The sequence below is a fragment of the Triticum aestivum genome, chromosome 3D (assembly GCF_018294505.1).
Source record: "Triticum aestivum cultivar Chinese Spring chromosome 3D, IWGSC CS RefSeq v2.1, whole genome shotgun sequence".
Classification (NCBI taxonomy): Eukaryota; Viridiplantae; Streptophyta; class Magnoliopsida; order Poales; family Poaceae; genus Triticum; species Triticum aestivum.
The window spans coordinates 524,437,769-524,455,825 of NC_057802.1; the positions used below are offsets into that span (position 1 = coordinate 524,437,769).

Genomic DNA, 18,057 nt, shown 5'->3' on the forward strand with positions numbered 1-18,057 from the left:
TAGGTGGGGAGAACCTCATTCCATCTTCAGGGAGCCACCGCCGTCTCATATTTCTGAGCAGGACACAAACCCTAAACAAACCCAAAGAAACGCCTGAAAACGAAGCAAAAGCCCTCCCACCGGTAAGGGACGGGATCCACCGCGCCTTCATGACCTTAAGGCCATAGGAGAGGCAGATCGCCGGTGCAGCCGGCGGGAAACCCTAACGTGGGATTCACTCATGGAAGGAGCAGCAGGAAAAGGTTGCGTGGCCTTCCCCGCAACCAACAAAGCTTTAGCAGCCAAAATGAATGCCAACAACATCGACATAATGGAGGAGCGGTCAAACCGAGGATATAACGTAGGGATTTATTGATTTAAAATGAATTTTGTTTAATGTGGCAAACTAAAACCGAGTTCTTCGATGTTACAACACTTTTCAAGTTGATCTTGAATGCGTTTCTATATTTTGTCACAAAAGACCAAGGGTTCTTGCTGCATATGTCTGGCATTGGTTTCACACTTTTGGTGCATGTAGTATTTGTACGTTGTTACAATAGTTAAAGCAGTACGTTGCCTAATACAGTAATATCAATTTTCTGTTGCATTGAGATGTTTTATAATGGTTCTTATTGCACCAAGTTTTTATTGGCAAAAGGTGGAGAAAACATGTGCGAAACGTCGGTCTCCTAAATCTGCAGGAAGAGAGAAAAGGATCATCCAAGATATAATGACTGCGCCTGTTAAGTACTGATAGACAGTGGACTTGCAGCACTTCGGCTCATCATTTCCTGCCGCAGCCAATATATGAAGCCAAGCACAACATACATTTTTTTTAACAAAGTACAACATACATAGCGACTGGCAGCAGAGCCAGGTCAGCTCAGCTGTGTCCTGCCTCTCACAAGTATCCATCCTCAGCATCCGTTATTCGGATGATGCCACACGTGCCTCTTCCAAACTTCCCGGTCAATGGGGAATACTAATATTTACTAGCATCACAGACGGCTCTCACGAAACATGAATCTCCTGGACTTGCAATCTCCCTCGCTGCTGAAGCTCATAGAGCATGAGCAGTGCGGCGGAATCCATCGCGCTCTTCTTATCCGCAAAACAATCCCCTGTGAGGCTGATCACATCACTATTCGGTATGTGCAGTTTTATGGTTGACGCGAAGGTGAACCCTTGACCTTGAGGCGTAGGCACACTGGTATCACGGAAAGTGGGTAGATTTAGCTGGTTAGTTTACACAAGCTACCTGGAAGGACACTCATCAGTAATCACAGGCAGAGATCGGTTTGAGGCAAAAGTACCTTTGTTCTACCTTCGCACAATCGAAATTAGGAGCTGGCCATTGCAACTTTTTGCAGAACTCATACAGTCCTGCACGGGGTCCTCCTTTGCTCATTCTCACCGGCCAGTCCACTGGGTAAGTGAGACATTATACACAGTTCCACTGAGTTGACAGTGGATATTATAGATATGAAACAAGAACTCGTGCTTGGGATGACAAACAAAACATACCTGGTTTATCAAGACTGGCGGCTATCTTTGATCCAGCTGATCTCTTTCCCCTGGTTGGTGTTGAAAGTTGTATATCCATTGCATCAAAAATGTTACGATGATCCTGGAACTGTTGCGTGTTGCTTGCATTCTTTGGTACTATAAGTCCTTCCACCTGCAGAAGAAAATCGAACATTGATGGGTTGAACTGCTGGACCTTGAAAACAAAATGATGTCAAAATAGTGAAAGCACAAAACAGAAAACGGGTACCTCAAGGTCCTTGAGTAACATGGAAGCTGCATGTGCTTTAGCATCCTTTTTGCTCTTGCCACAACCTTGCCTGACAAGGAGCGTCTCCTTGAGTTGCACATCCAGAGTAGCCTCTATTTTGTCTCCATCTGTACGCTTAATTCCATCTGTACACTTAATTCCTAGAAAGTACCCACTTTTGTTGCACCATTCGAGAAGCTCTCTGAAGGGAGGTAACTCCAGCTTCTCAGGTGTAACAATAGGGGAAAGAAGAGGTTTGAAAATACCCCAAACTACCTCCAAATCAAGTTTTCTATCTATAAGAATTGCACCCGCAATACTTTCTACAACATCACCCAGAACCTGCAGGGCAAAAGAATGAAAACTATGATATTAATATAGAAGATAGGTGGTCAACTACACTAGTACACGACGATTCTGGAAAATGCAACAAAAGGTGAATAAAAAAATTAACAATAGTAATACCCATAAATAAAAAATGTGACTAATAATCTATTTAGCCATCTTGAGTAAATTATACACATCAAAGGCAAAGGAAGAGAAACATACCTTAGGCCCTCTTAATGCCGCATCTGATAAAAGGTTGACTTTGTCCATGGAAGGGTTCTCTAAACTATCCACATATTCAGTAATATTTTCTGGTAATTTCCCAGAAGAATGCTGGAGAAACTGATATAACTTATGCTTCACTGCGAGTTGTGCAAAATTTTCATTGTTTACTGATGCAGACCGTAAATCTGTCAGCTCCCCCTCATCGGTGTCTTTATGACTATAGAAAAGATGTCGTGTTAAGAGAATATCCAAGACAGCATCACCAAGGAACTCCAGACGCTGGAACAAATAGACGCATTCAGTGTTTTCCAGTAGAAATATTGAATAATAAAGATTTGAAAACACCCAGCATGAATAGCCAGCTAAATTAAATTTAATGCTAACATCAACCATTACCTCGTAGGAATATCCTTCTGCTGATTCCTGCAGTGATGGGTGGGTAAGAGCTTCTAGCAGAAGACCTTTCATCAAAAATACATAGCCTAGTTTTGCTTCAACCTTTTCAATTACATCATTTTTTGGAAGATAAGTCTGCACAGATGCACTCAAGAACTGACCAATCAATTCTTCCTCAACTTCAACATTAATTCCCAACCATTTGAGAACAGCCATTGCTGCTCTTAAGCCACCTTCTACATAATACGCACCGATTATAGCTTCGACGCAATCAGAAATTGTTTTGGAACACATCCATCTGTGTCCCTTATCACACAGCTGGCCTACTTTCACATTAATATCCTCAGTGACAACCTCAGAATTTACTCGGCAATTACAAGGAACAGGATGAATGGAGAGCTGTCCTGGTGCAAGCCATCGACGAGGATCAAATGCAGCATCACGTATATAACCCTATGAATCACATGCCACCAGTTACAGGATTAGTCTGTGATAATGTTAACAGTCAACTTAACAAATGCAACATTTGTATAGATTGCCCAGAATGAGATACAGTTTACCTGTATTTTGTGTTCAATTCCAAACCCATAAAGTGCAGCATTAGATATTATATCAACCCTACTGGATGTTAACTGGCCCTCATCCATGTTAGGAAATTTTAGGAAAAGGTGACAACTAACGACATACTTCAACACAGAATCTCCCAATAATTCCAGACGCTCCATTGAGAAGTCTTCAGAGCATCGAAGAGTTGTGATAGCTTCTAGAATCTGAAGTGCATGTGCAAATTGATTATGTCCATTCCATGGAACACAATAAATGTAATGTATAGAAGTGATAAAAAATACTAATGCCGATTTCTTACCAGAAAGCTTGATACATTAGAATCGTCATATGAAATTTCACTCTTTAGTTGACTGGCTAGCATTAATGTCTCTATACGATGCATCAAAGATGGGAACAAATAAAATGTTCTTAAAATGTCATCAGAAAAATTAAGGGGAATCAGCAACTCTGGGGGCATGTGAACACGGTTGTTTGCCTTAGTTATATCTGATGTGTCACCCTTTTTCTTCTCACCGTTACCTAGAAAAGGCAGCGAGCAGACATGAGGCTCATATATAAATAATCAAGCAAAGCATGAACAATGAGGACAAGATATATGGCGAATGCACCCGTCTAATTAAATGAGCTCATTGTCAATCATGTTTGATGTATGAAAAACGAAGATGATTTATGTAATAATTCTTCAAGAAATTACAAAGTGACTAAAACTGAAACTGGCTAGAGGGAAAGACAAGGACCTTCATCTCTGAGCTTCGAGGAAAGGATGTTGTGAGGCCTATGACTTGGTTTCAGCACTAGTAATGGCTGTGAGGGATGACGAAGAACTATGTCATACCTGCATATGAAATAAATTAATAATTTAACATATTTATGCTTGAGCAAGCACATGAATGTGCAGTAACAAACATACTTCTTTTCAAAGTATTCTGCAAAGGTATGGAATTCTGTTCCTTTCTCATCTGCTGCACCATCAAATGTGCTATTAGCAGATAAATCAGCAACATGAAGAGCAGTATATATCTTTCCTGTGTGAACTGCCAGCACTACCACATTTCTAAGGAAATGAGCCTCACATGATGTGTTGGCCAAATGAATTAGATCTTCATCATTTTGGTCGAAATCAAGAATTCCCAGTATGTTCATTTTTTCTTCAGAATAAATCTTCCTCAAAAGTTTAACAGCTGTAGCGGCTTCATCAATCACTCTCCAGTTGATGCATGAAATGTCATGGGACTCCACAGTAGGATCCATAGGTAAAATCAAATACATATTTGGATTATTCCAGATAAACGTGTCATCTTTACTGAGAATAAACTCCCGTGGAACGCCGGATGATTTTGATCCAGTGAACAACTTTCCGAACAAACCATTGAACAGAAGTGCTTGAAATAGCTTTGCTTGCTCCAGCTAAGCGAGGAAAGCAGAATGAATCTTTCATATTAATCAAAAGCAAAAAAAAGAGCAGGGACAACAACGGTAGCAAGAAGAAAACACAAAGTTGAGCAGACACCTGTTGAACATCCAACTCAAAAAGGCCACAAGGAGATACTGAAGCTTTCACCATCTTGTCATGTAGAAACAGATCAATGTCCAAATTAGCAGCTTCATGTGCTATAGTTTTATCAATTAACAGAACAAAATTAGAGTATTTCTGACCAACTTGGTCACAAAGAAATTTCATCCTGTAGCCTTGAAGCTTAACAGCAGTTCTCTCTGATGCCCAGGTACCAGACAACCCACATACTCTAGTTGTACCATGTAGCTCTTTTCGTTTGGTTGTACCTTCGTGAAGGCAATAAAAGTTTGTCATCAGAAATACAAGTTCCTTTTTATCACAATTAACTCAGGAATCAATATTTTGTAAAAATATACAACATTTTAGAGCTTAGTAATCACTCACCTACACCAGCCAAAGATGTGAGAACGTCAGTTTTGTTCACAGATTCCAGTGGTGGCTCTTCAACAGATAGACAAAGAGAGTCAGTAAGTACTCCTAGCTGATGCAGCTGCTTACATGCATCAAGACAAACAAGCTGTTTTGCTTTCTTCTTGTTTCTTGCTTTTGGACCCACCAAAGGTGGCAACATGTCACTAGATGGTAGCATTAACGTACACACAAAACCATCACCATGGTTGGTGAACTCAAACAAAGGTTTTGTGGTGTCGTACCTGTGACATGTGCAGAAATGTAAGAACGTGAAATTAGAGCCCTCCACACAAAATGACAACTGGTATCGCAGATTTGCAGGTGTAAAATGTGTAGCCAAGAATAACCAGACTAAAAAATGTGATCACCATACTTGTCCCCCAGAAGCTTGTCACAGTATTGGACGATAACACTAATGCTAGAACCAGCAGTTACTTTTGCTCCGGTTGTGCCAACAAGGTATTCATTTTTTTCTTCAACAGGGAAGAAACCAGGGAGTAGATCCTCGGAATCTCTGTTCAAAGCAGTCTCAATCATTGACTTCTCGCTTCTCAAAATGGCAGATATCAAATTATTTTGTTTAACATTTTCCCTGCAAAAAACATCGCAATTATAGCTTCTTTGTTTTCCCTTTTCACCATTCCTTTTTGCAACCATTTAACACCACAAGCATAAAAAAATTTAGAATGAACAGCCAAGTGAAAATTTTACCTTTCAATCATTAGTATGTACTGAGAGTCCTTCTGCCGTGCTCGTCCACGTGACTGCATATAACTACGGGTAGTCTTTGGCAAATCAAATCTTATTACACACGAGCAGTCTGTGACATCAATACCCTCTTCCGCGACATCCGTAGTAAATAGTAAGTTCACCTACATTTAGTCCAGAATGGGAAGACAAAGAAATGTCAGATCACAAGGACCAAGTTTCCCTTTCTCTAAATGTTGACAGAATCTAACAACCTTTCCGGAGCGAAATGAATCCAGTGTGTCCTTCTGCATTTTAGGGGTCAGAGCGTCCACTGAAGAACTCCCTCCAGTAAGAGAAGAAAATGTAAAATGTGAGAGGTGTCCAATTTTCTTCATTGTCCGTTCCATGGCTCTAGCAGTGATCTTTCGATCCACAAAAATGAGGCATCGGACATGATCACAGTTACTGCTAGGAAGGGAAGCATGTCATGTCAGCGTAAAGGAGCAGAATTATGTTATCATGTGAGGTAAAAGTAGCGTATTTACCTGAAAGAGCGGAAGATTTGGATGAGTTCATAAAGCTTTGGTGAAATATAACCCGTCTTAATTGCTTCCACACATCCACTCTCAGAATTTAGAAGCACATCGCTACCTGAAATGACAGGAACTCATTACAGATGATATATCATACTTGATCTAGTGGTACATGCTACATTTATTTAATATTCTTCGGCCAACAGTTTTGCATAATAGTGTAAGGCTGCAAAAAAGAACATCGGAATAATAGTGCATTGCTGGTTTTAGTTACACATCATCACACCTTGCTGGAGATGCTTGTCAATTATACGTGACATATCCTCAAAGAACTTCAGATGAAGCGCTGAAATTTCTGCAAGCAGGAACGAGCTATTTGCAACACTTTGAATATTTGTGGCATCAGAAGCTTTCTTCAGCCAACCTGTTCTCTGTCCCCTTTCAATGTAGATTTTGGTGACCTACAAGGAACATAAAGTATTAACTATGGCATGATGCCCTAAATGTCAAATAGTGATTAAAAAAATAAGATAAAAACTGGATTACATGTTACATGAAACATTAGAACCAATGAATCTAAGAGATACCTCACTAGCACAAAGAAGACCAATATCATCGATGCAATACAGGATTTTGGCTGAAGAATTGGATAGACGCCTCTGTGATTCTTTAGCTATTTCATCGGATTCTTTATTCTGGTAGTTAGGCTTATTCTGCAATGTAGTTATTAATGCATCGTACTGCACAAACAAAAATTAATTGTCCTCAGAAATAAAATCTCCAGCCACTGAACTTCAGTAACATATACTTAAACAGTAGAGGAGGGACTAAAATGAGAGACCTCGGAATGCAAAAATCCCAACTCTTCACTCAAATCCTTGAAACAAACAGTTTTTGGGTCATAGTATCTGTCCACTTCTTTTGCAGAAGGAGCGCAAAGCTCTATCTCTGCTCTATCAGCCACAGCGTAGATCTGTTCAAGCAAAACAGAAATATATAGGTTGAAGGCCACAATCTAGAAACATATCTGGATATGGATATATGTTTGCAGTTTTTTTTTTCTAGATCAACAGGCACTAGCCCCTGTGGCTTTTAAATTAAAAGAGAACAGATACTAGGTCGAATGCGGTGGGCCACTAGGGGCCACGACCCCACACACCTCTAGCCAACTGGTTGATGCCCAGTTCTATATGTTTGCAGTTCAATGGACAAAAATAGAATGCTGCAGTATCACAACTAGAATATTGTGCAAATACCTTGTATAACCAGAAAATAGGAACTACCTTAGCATTTAGAAGCTTTTCCAGTTCAGTGAACTGAACTTCACAATCCAGATTAGAAGAGACACCTATAAAGATGACAAAGAAAAATCAAAATCACCAGAGAAGATTTATGGGGTGTAGAAGCAAATCAAACCTATGGTAGATACTACGACGCAAGGGAACTTCAGAAATATTGACAGTCCATGGCAGAAATACAACTGAAGATTATGCCCTTCAAGAGTTACTTCTCTGGATTAATGTTTCTTTCACTTGGCAATCACATGTCACGTTTAGTAATTTAGCTCATGACCTATATGCTATTGTTCATAAGAATGTAACAGTGACCTTTCATCATAGTCTACGATCAAGTTTATCCATGCCACTGTATTTACTGTTTAGCATTCACTTGTTTACCTTAAATTATGTATTTGACACGAAGTTCATCAGTTTATTTAATATATCTGACATGCAAGTAGAAACAATTCAAAGCATGTAGTGGTGTACGCAATGTAGCAAAATAAAAAATATATATTATGTATTTGTGAATGCTTGCCTTTTCTTATAACAGGCGAGGCCGTCATACCAAACACCTTTGGCTTGTGGTCAGATTGGTGATAGTAGTCCTGCTCAAAGCATGGCCATGGCGAACACAACAATTTCAGAATGATTATAAAAAGGAAGTGTTCAGCACAAAAAGGTGATCTGGTGTTTCACAATACCTTCATTATTCTCGAATAAGGGTGTTTGCCAGTTGCACGATGGCACTCATCAAATATCATAAGACTAACCATGTCCAAGCTCAAGAAAGCTTTGCCTAAAGCACTTAGCAACACATCTGGTATCATCACCATGACCTGCAATGTTTCAATGGCACTCCAAAGTAAGTGACAAAAGCATCTACATACAAATGAAACAAAGCATAGCACTGATCAAAATTTAAGAAAGGTATAAGAAGATGGGCCTATCTATATACCAATATGATCCAACAAATCTCAGAGATCAAACAGTGTCAATCCAACGGCCTATATTGCTCCAATGGCGAGCACTCAACATGTTTAGCATGCAATTAATAACATACGAAATATAGACTATCCACGTAATTACGCGTAATTGATATCCTACCTCATATTAACGTGCAATTAATTTTCTGCCTAATATCAACATGCAATTAATTTTCTACCTGATATCAACGTGCATTGCACGTACGCAACACATTTACCAGCGTTATCAAGTACATGATATAATGAACAGAAAAATTCAGACAAGCATTGTTACCATGATACAATGAACAAATGAGGAACCGACAGGCCTGGACCAGCACTTACCTGAGATTTCGATACTTTTTCTTTCCATCTCTGAGGCGTCCAGTGATCAACCCCCGAGGCACCGCAATACAGTTCCACCTCAAAATCTGTGTGGGTTTTAATCACCTCGCATTGCTGCGGCAACAAAATGTCAGAACATACTAGTTTCATATACCAAGATGAATGTACAGTCACCAGCCTACATACTGCAGTAGTACAACCTGAGTGACGAGCTGAACTGTTGGTGCAAGGAATATGATCTTCCCATTGTTATTTGATTTGTCGATCTTTTTCCCAAACTCTTTCATGAGCATCACGGCAATCATCGTCTTCCCGGCTCCTGTGTCAAGCATTGCAATCGTGTTTCGCGCCTTGGCAACCTCAAAGACATCGAGCTGGTATCTGACCGATTTCAATATCAGAAAGCAACATCAGGTACAGATACAGTACCCTTTTTGCTCATACAAGACTGTATAATCCTGCAACAAAAATAAAGAAATGGTGCCAAACCTTCTGGGTGTGAAAACTTGAGACTCTGTCTTCTGCCGCTTCTGCCCGTCTGCTTCGTCTCCTTGAGCACACGACTCCGATGGCCTCTTGAGAGGGTTCATGTTAACTGCCCAAAAATCCAACAACAGTTGAGCCACAGAGATCAATGGCGAACCCCATCCTTAGAAACCCCCTCACCAATTCGAACAGAATCAAATTAACTCGAGAGGAGGGGGGGGGGGGGGGGGGGGGGGGAACAGAGTGCCCGTGTTCTGTCAGAAACGAAAAGCCGGAGCACCTTAACCCCCAAAAACCCTCGCAGAAAACCCCCAAATGGCAGAAACCCCAGAGCAGAGATGCCGAAGTAGACCAACGGCGGCGGAATGTTCTGGATGCTTCTGGAAGCGCCCGCGTGCCCCGATTAAGCACCGCGGAAGCTCCAAAATCAAGCCAATCCGCCGCCATTAACGCGAACGCACGAAACATCAATCGACCGGGTCGAACGCTCATTGCCGAATCAACCCCGGCGGCCTGATCGGCGGTCCGGCACAAACACCGCAGCCGCAAAACCCGAAACGGCCGAGAAAAAACACGGAACCCCCATGGAGACGCGCAAAGCGGCGAGAGGTCGGTTGGTTGCTTACCGTCGGGGACGGGGACGGCCTCCGCCGGCGCGGGACCGGCGGCGTCCATCGCGTCCTCGCCCGCCCCTCCGCGTCCGGGCGCCGATTCCGCCTCCGCCATGGGGGAGGGAAGAATCGTACGAGGCAAGCTTCGGAGTACCCCCACTACAGACCACAGTACTACTCTCTCCTCTGCTTTGGGGTTTGGGTTTGGGACTGACGCGCGCTGGCCCACCGCGAATACGCCGTCGGGTCGGATCCCTCGGTGGTTTATATGGGGAGGGAGGCGTCACGGCGGGTGAGGTGGGGTGGGGAGATGCTCGGCCGCGTTTCTGCATCCGGAAGCAGACACTGACGCGGCCGCGGGATTTACTGCCCCCTTTCCTAAATCCAATTTCTTCCGTCATTTTTTTTGAGGGAAAATCCAATTTCTTCCGTCATTTTTTTGAGGGAAAATCCAATTTCTTCCGTCATTTTTTTGAGGGAAAATCCAATTTCTTCCGTTATTTTTTTTAGGGAAAATCCAATTTCTTCCGTCATTGGGAGGTCCGGTTCGGGCCCGTGCCTCGCCTAGCCTGCCTCGGAGTGCCAGCCGTCAGGGCCGCGCGGCGGTGGGGCTGACCCGTGGGGCCTGCGACGGGCTCGGTGCCCTGCGGGGCCCGGTGGTCGGTGGGGCTGGGAACCTGGGGTGGGGTGGTCGCTTGGTGCGCCTTTGGCGATTTCCCTGTGGACTGGGGTGGTGGGTGGCGACGTTTGCTCCTTTTGGGGTCTGGATTTGACGGGCGTGCACTGGCTCGTCGTGTCGCTCCTACCCTGTGTGGTGCTAGCGGTTATGATGGGCACGGTGACTCAGGCCCGCGACCACGGGAGAGAAACAAAGCGGGCGCACCGGCCACGGTCCACGCCGAAAGGGCGGCTTCGAATACCCAGCTTCAATCAAGAGGACACAACCAAAACTGTGAAAAGAAAAGAGGACACAACCCCAAATGTTGCGACTTCCATGTGCTCCCCACCGGCGGATCCTAAGGTGGAGCACAGCTGTGTTAATTATTATACGTGCTATTTATCACCAAAAATTCAGTCCGAGTAAAAATCATGGTACACAAAAAATACATGAGTAGGTGAAGATCATGCTTAATGTCCCCTCTATTTGCTTGTGATATTCCTTATTTGTTTGGATACCAATACAATGTTTCGGTAAAAGAAAAGAGATGTCTTTATTCTGTTCGATCCCTTTTTATGCGAGACATGTGCAAAAAATAGATAAGCGCGTGCCGCGGCATAAATTACAGTACCCAATATATAGCACGGGCTTTGAATCGATCGGGATGAACCAAATTCTTTTTGGCTTTGGAGGTAAAGATTTTGGGTTTTTCTTTTTATATCATTGATCTGATGATCTGAAGGTGAAGCGGTCACTGGTAAGTAACGTCTATCTCGTCATGGCGGTGCTATATATAGCATCGAGATAGCGTGTTATTTACAGTTATGGCGTTAGCACTATGAATTAGTGTGATCGACGGTCTAGTCCGTCCTTCGGCTTTACCTTAATTAAATCATCTTTCCTACACCTAACTTATTTTTCTTATTCCATCAGTAACGCTATGGGATAAAGAGAGAAAAAAACGATGTTCGGTTATATTGTTCAATACCTAATTTCACTCATTATCACACTAATCCAATATGGTGTCACGCGAGGATGGTATCATGCCAGTCCGCTGCCACGTGATTCGTGTAGTATGCGTATGATACATCATGTAGTATAATTTTTATCGTAACCCCGAAAGATCTTTACTCCTAATGGATGAGTTGGTTGAATAGTATCCACGGTTTATTTTCGTCCCACCACTTTCGTCTCATCTCTCACCACTACCTTCACGTTGATTCTTTCGCCCTCCCAATAAAAACTTTCCTAACCAGACACGTTACAAACGGGTAGGAACAGATAGCACGTTACCAAACAATAAAATCTTGTTTCATAGCAATCAATTTTAAATCATAACTTTCCTAACGCATCCATCAACAAAAAATAATATCTTAATGAATCAGGACTTTCTATGTTGACGCAAGTTATTTAGTAATGTCTTTATGTGAAAGAATCAATCATGAACAATCTCTAAAGATGAGATCTAAATTAATTAATCTTATCATAAATCGCTTAGTCTCTACTTTAAAGAGGTCCCTACGTCATTTCGTCAGGACTCCCCATCGACCCCCGTCCCCACCGAGCACCTCGATCTCAACCTCCCACCACAGTGATGCTGGACCCGGGTAATGGTATGGAATCGATGTGTTCCATCTTAAAAAAATATATATATATATAAAAATCCCACCACAGAATACGACCACAATTGGTTTAATTTGGCGAGTGGTGATTTTATCAGTCCCGTAAATCTCGCTACTTTCCTCCAAAACCTCGTCCTCTCAGATTCTCCTCGTCTCTCCCCCAAGATTGCTTCGTCCATGCATCTTATATATCTTTCTCACATGTTCCTCCTCGGGATCTTTCTCACGGCTGTCGAGTCCTGTACGAGGCAGACGCGCCGGCGGTCAACGCATACTTGGTCGGGTAGCGAGCCAAGGAGAACGCGTTGGTGCACCAAGGGCCGGCGTCGGCCGCGTACCTCTGCGGCTCTGCCTCGTGCACCCATCGTGGGAGCGCCGGATCACCTTCCCACTCTTTACAGTGGCGCATGTGGCACTGCCGCGTCGAATTTCATTCCATCGCCCGGGTTCCTTCAGTTCAACTGGTCCGAGGACACCCTATCTTCCTCGTCGATCCCGGCCTCTTCGGACGTCCATGTGATGTCGTCGCTGGACAGAGGCACGTGCTGCTACTCGCCGGCCAATGACAGCTCCGTTCTTAGTGGGAAACCCGCACACTGCGTCCTGGGCGGTCGTCCCGCCCCGCCATGGTGGGCCTGGCTGCGCACTGCCATGGTTATCATCTTCAACGCGAGACCGTACAACTTCCACAGAGACTACATACTCGTATGCGCCGCTCAATACACACCAGGCTCCGACGCCTAACGCTTCTTGGTGCTCATGCGCGGTAACAATGTGTGGCATGCCCGCCAAAGGGCTGACGGCACATCCTGGCGGCGGACAAATGTCAGCACCGCGGGGTGGTACGAGTCGTTCACCTTGGGCTTCATGATGGCACTCTGACGAAGCAGCATGTGGCAAATTAGCTCGGTCGAAGGCAAGCTCCTCTGGCCGTGTTTGGCTCGACGAGGATGGGATATTGGAGGAGGCTGTCGCAGAATTGACAATGGCGAGGTGAGCCCTACTCTAAGCCAGACCATGGCGGACGATACGCACGGCTGGTGGTTCACCCAGATCGTGTATGCAAAGCTCGAAAACTACTTTTACCTTAGTTATTGATTTTTCATTTTTGTACTTGCGCGTAACCAGCTACAATGTACGAGAAACGATCTGGACAGTGGGCATCCTGATGGGAGGGATGGGCTAGTATTCTACTGGAGCCTCGCCCCCATGTCATACGCTCTGGCCAAGTACGGTGCTCCCGTTGGCCGCGTCTACATATGCTTGAGGAAACTTTTTTGCTAATTGCAAAATCAAGTCTGAACACTCTGTATTCTTGTTTCAGAAAAGTTGGTTTTGGTAGTTTCAGCAGTATGCGGTATGTGAAGCATTGTATGCACGCAGACTATCCACGTATATTGATGAATTTATTTCACCTTCCTATCTGATTTTTTTTTAGAAAACACAGAAGCTTTGTGTCTTGATGTGTTGATAAAAGCGAAAATAGTTCATGATACAAGCCTAGGACTCTGAAATTTTGTTTCTATATCTGTTCTTTACATTTCCTTGGTAAGTAGTGTGTAAAATCATACATACATTGATCACGGTTCTTAATTTTGTATTTTTCTTGGATCTTTAGAAGAATGTTACCTTGAGAAAATTTGAGAAATCAGTTGTATGTAACTTTGGAAATTTAATATTTTGGTGGCATTCTAACGTTTAATATATATCAGGGATCATATGCCATGTGAAAAGTTGTACTATTAAGGGCAAGTTGGGTCTCATGCAAGTGCATGTAGTACGTAGTTCACTCTTATTTTATTAAAGATAATTTGCATGGTGATTACCATAATTAATGTTGTCAGCTGAACAAAACACTCGGTGTGACCTTATTAAAATGATGGTCCACATGGCAACTTGCTATAAAGCACCAAGCCTCATCTGAACTAATAATATCTTTAGAAAGAGAAAGGCTCTATGTTGCAAAGGGTGTTGAAAACGTCGATTTGTTGGATAAATGGTGTACTTAATTAGTTATGTGTATCAGTGTATGTACTTTTGTGTGTGCTGAACAATGTCACCATGATGTGGACTTGCCTATTTTCTGTAGGAGAGAGAGACGGGGCAGTGGTGCCAGTGTCCATCAAATTGCTCGGGGTAGGCTGTCAAATAATGTCATTTCATAAAATGCAGAAATTTTTATTATATGGGAAATGTGTTGATGAGTTAAACAAATTATAGTGGACAATCTTTATGGGGGAGTACCTATCCCTCTGCGACCGCCCCCAACCCTACTCGTTCGACACACTCAGCATCCATGTTTGTCCCCCTGGCTACAAGGAACAAGAGACGGTAGGAAGAATAAGTATGTACGTGCGGATTCTAAATGTATATGTTAGATATTATTGATATTGAACCATCAGAATAAGTCAATGTTCTTGACAGATGATGAAATTGGAAATTCGTTCTCTTTATCTTTAGAAGAGGTTAAGTTTTCTTTGATATGAGAAATTCATTGGTTTATACCTGGGCGCAAAGTACGAGATGTATGGTTATACATGCAGCTATATACACAGGTGGGTTTCACTCAGGGGCGGAGACAAGGGGGGGCGAGCAGGGGCTAGACCCCTGCCAAATTTTAGCAGGCTGTGTACTGTACATTGCTAATGGCCGCAGCTAATCGCATCATTAGCCCGTATACAATTTATCCATTGAACTATACGCCGAATATAGATGACCAGAGGCCCAGAGCCCAATAGGGATATGTACGCGCCGGCTATTGTTTGCCCTATGGGCAATCTAATCGATCCGATCGATTGATCTACGTTTGCGTTCTCCTGGACCGCTTAGGGCTGCTGTCGCCGGTCGCCGCCGTGCGTGTCGTGCTAGGGCGTTTACGGTTGCCGCAGCAGCCATCCTGGTCGCCACGATGATGACTCCATCCAGCCATCCACTAATCTACCCTCTACAGCCCGCTATCCGCATACGATTGACTACATGCCGGTGGATCAGATCATCAGACTACAGCCAGAGGTCGCTAGCCAGGTGACCAGGATTGAATATGTTGGCAGCAGGTACCACTACGCACCAGTAGCTATTAATAATTATTGTTTATTTTTTGTGAATTGTGATCTTAGTCTTTTTAATTAGCGTCATTTATCTTCTGGATCCACGCATGAGTTTTTTTAATCTATTAACCTAACGCATCACAACTCAATTTCAAATATGAAGTTGCTTACCACCCATATACCATGTGGTCGCAACATGACTTATTTGATGTGTCCAATATATGCACAATGGTGGAATTTTTTCTTATCATGAAGTCTTTTCTCGTCAAGAACGGACTCAACTAGAGTATGAACTTGTCCATTTCTAGCTGGATGTTTGCAACTATCTAGAGCTGAAAATCTCGTTTTCACGATCTGACTGTTGGATACTAAAACAATTAAAAACTACCACATACTCAATGGTTGATAGATTACTCCGGTTGGTCATAAATCTTTCAGTGTCAGCAGCGACAACTGAACAAACTTTTTCGTCTATGGAACTAGACAAGACACGTTTTAGAAACAAAATGAACATGATTTTCTTCGACATTACAGGATTGACAATAATGGTAAGGGGCATAGAAATTTCACATTATCCAGTTGTTCAAAGTTCAATTTAAGTGAATAGAAATGTAATATTCTTTTGTAGTTCCAAACAAATATTTTTATGATTTTTCATCACGCTATCGTCAGACTTAAAATATCGTGATGTTCAATGACTTCTGTGAACATCGGTCTTTCGCCCCCCTTAAGTCCAAATCCTGGCTCCGCCCCTGGTTTCACTGTTATATTGGTCGTGTAGCATGTCAGTATATTATTTTTTATTCGTCCAAAACATTTCAATGTCTAGAGTGTAGCACAAAATTGATTCAACATTATGAATTGACAAAATATATTCTGCTACTAAAGGGAGCAAAAAGAAGCAAAAGAAGCAAGTCAACTCAAGATAATAATTTACTTAAGATGTGACCTTCAAAAGCTGCACCCATCTATTATGGCTTCACGCACTTTCGAGCTTATGTAAAGCGAGTACTTTCAATCCTTGCCTTCCTGTTCGGATCAGCCTACCATGAGCTTACCTTGATTGATTTTAGTAGCTCGATGCGACACTAGCTCAAAGACGACAACATTAAGCTCTTGGGGACTTGTATGGCGGAGAGGCGACTAGGCTGATCTTTTTATTTTTTGACAACTCAAGACCATACAACAGTTGGGATTTTAAAAAAATGTGTATGTTGGGCACAACGAAGAACATATCGTAGTAACGAAGTGAACATGAAATTCAGGAAGCAATGCCCTTGATGTTGAACTGTTATAATATGTATCCGCATAGCAATGGGCAATTAACGTAGTGACTTGGTCATGGAGATGCAACATGGGGAGAGAGAGTTTGAGGGTTAGACACTGGGGCGGCGAAACCATCACGATCTTGGAGGGGACGCCAAGAACTGGGTGATATTGGTAACTGGAGGAGGGGAGGTGGGTGAGCGACGCTGGCATGTGGGAAGGCACAATGGCTTGGTGGTGCTGGATGATGTAGGAGGTCACTTGAAGTGTCCAACGTCAGTATTTTGTTTTGGTACAATAGTTTAGCTAAGTCTATCATTGATGTGATATTATGTGGGATATCTATTTGTCCCCTCCAGAAAAATTGGGGACCTATGTGGGCCTCCCATTTATATTATGCGGCAGATGTGGATATGGATGGGGACGGAATAATTTTTCTACTTTATAAAATATGGCAAATTGCATTCCATTAGAGATGATTTTGCAACAAATTGCATGAGAGAGTGATTCATGTTTTTCTCATCAATCGCACAATTTTATGGTTAAGATAGAAGGGTAAATGCATTGATTAGTTGCTTCAAGAGTTAATAATGGACACGGTGGCTTATCAGTTGCATGCGCAACAACGGATATCATATTGTTTTTCATGGTAATGCATGACATTCAACATTATGTTACAACATGACAATGGTTTAGGAGACATGATGTAACACCCACGATGCGGCTATATCTCCCACGTGTCGAGGCACGACTTAGAGGCATAACCGCATAGTGGTTTTGTCGCAAGAAGGGTCATCTTCACACAATCCCATGTAATGAACAAGAATGGGATAAAGAGTTGGCTTACAATCGCCACTTCACACAATACATAAATATCATTCATACATCATCCAAAAATACAATCATATAGACCGACTACGGTCAAAATCCAGATGAAAATAAGACAACCCCAAATGCTAGATCCCCGATCGTCCCAACTGGGCTCCACTACTGATCATCAGGAAAAGACACATAGTAACGACCACGTTCCTCGTCGAACTCCCACTTGAGATCGACGCCATCGTCTGCACTGGCATCGTCGGCACCTGGAACTGTTTTGGAAGTATCTGTGAGTCACGGGGACTCAGCAATCTCACACCCGCGAGATCAAGACTATTTAAGCTTGTAGGACAAGGAGGAGTAGTGAGGTGGAGCTGCGGCGGCAAAAGCATATATGGTGGCTAACTTGCGCATATGAGAGCGAGAAGAGAAGCAACGGAACGGACGTCATCTAGCAATGACCAAGAAGTGATCCTGAACACCTACTTACGTCATACATAACACAGACCGTGTTCACTTCCCGGACTCCGCCGAGAAGAGACC

At 42.8% G+C, this 18,057-nt stretch overlaps 1 protein-coding gene across 3 annotated transcripts; it reads right to left on the reverse strand.

Annotated features, from left to right (window-relative positions):
* Positions 1-745: 745 nt before the first annotated feature.
* LOC123080209 (endoribonuclease Dicer homolog 3a) lies at positions 746-10,405 on the reverse strand. Of its 3 annotated transcripts, XM_044503107.1 has the most exons (27): positions 10,118-10,405; positions 9,495-9,600; positions 9,206-9,386; positions 9,006-9,119; positions 8,400-8,534; positions 8,234-8,303; positions 7,702-7,766; positions 7,260-7,391; positions 7,006-7,158; positions 6,705-6,879; positions 6,431-6,536; positions 6,158-6,353; positions 5,907-6,067; positions 5,569-5,787; positions 5,169-5,437; positions 4,779-5,050; positions 4,342-4,675; positions 4,179-4,230; positions 4,006-4,103; positions 3,567-3,787; positions 3,262-3,471; positions 2,702-3,154; positions 2,303-2,584; positions 1,754-2,095; positions 1,504-1,657; positions 1,293-1,404; positions 746-1,186 (listed from the first exon to the last, which is right to left on the reverse strand). In XM_044503107.1, exons 1-27 carry the CDS (start codon positions 10,215-10,217, stop codon positions 991-993), a joined length of 4,908 nt encoding a protein of 1,635 aa, XP_044359042.1. In that variant the 5' UTR covers positions 10,218-10,405; the 3' UTR covers positions 746-990. The 3 variants fall into 3 exon arrangements, with proteins under 3 accessions (XP_044359042.1, XP_044359041.1, XP_044359040.1); XM_044503106.1 differs by having other exon boundaries at positions 4,179-4,675; positions 6,158-6,350; XM_044503105.1 differs by having other exon boundaries at positions 4,179-4,675.
* Between the last annotated feature and the right edge of the window lie 7,652 nt (positions 10,406-18,057).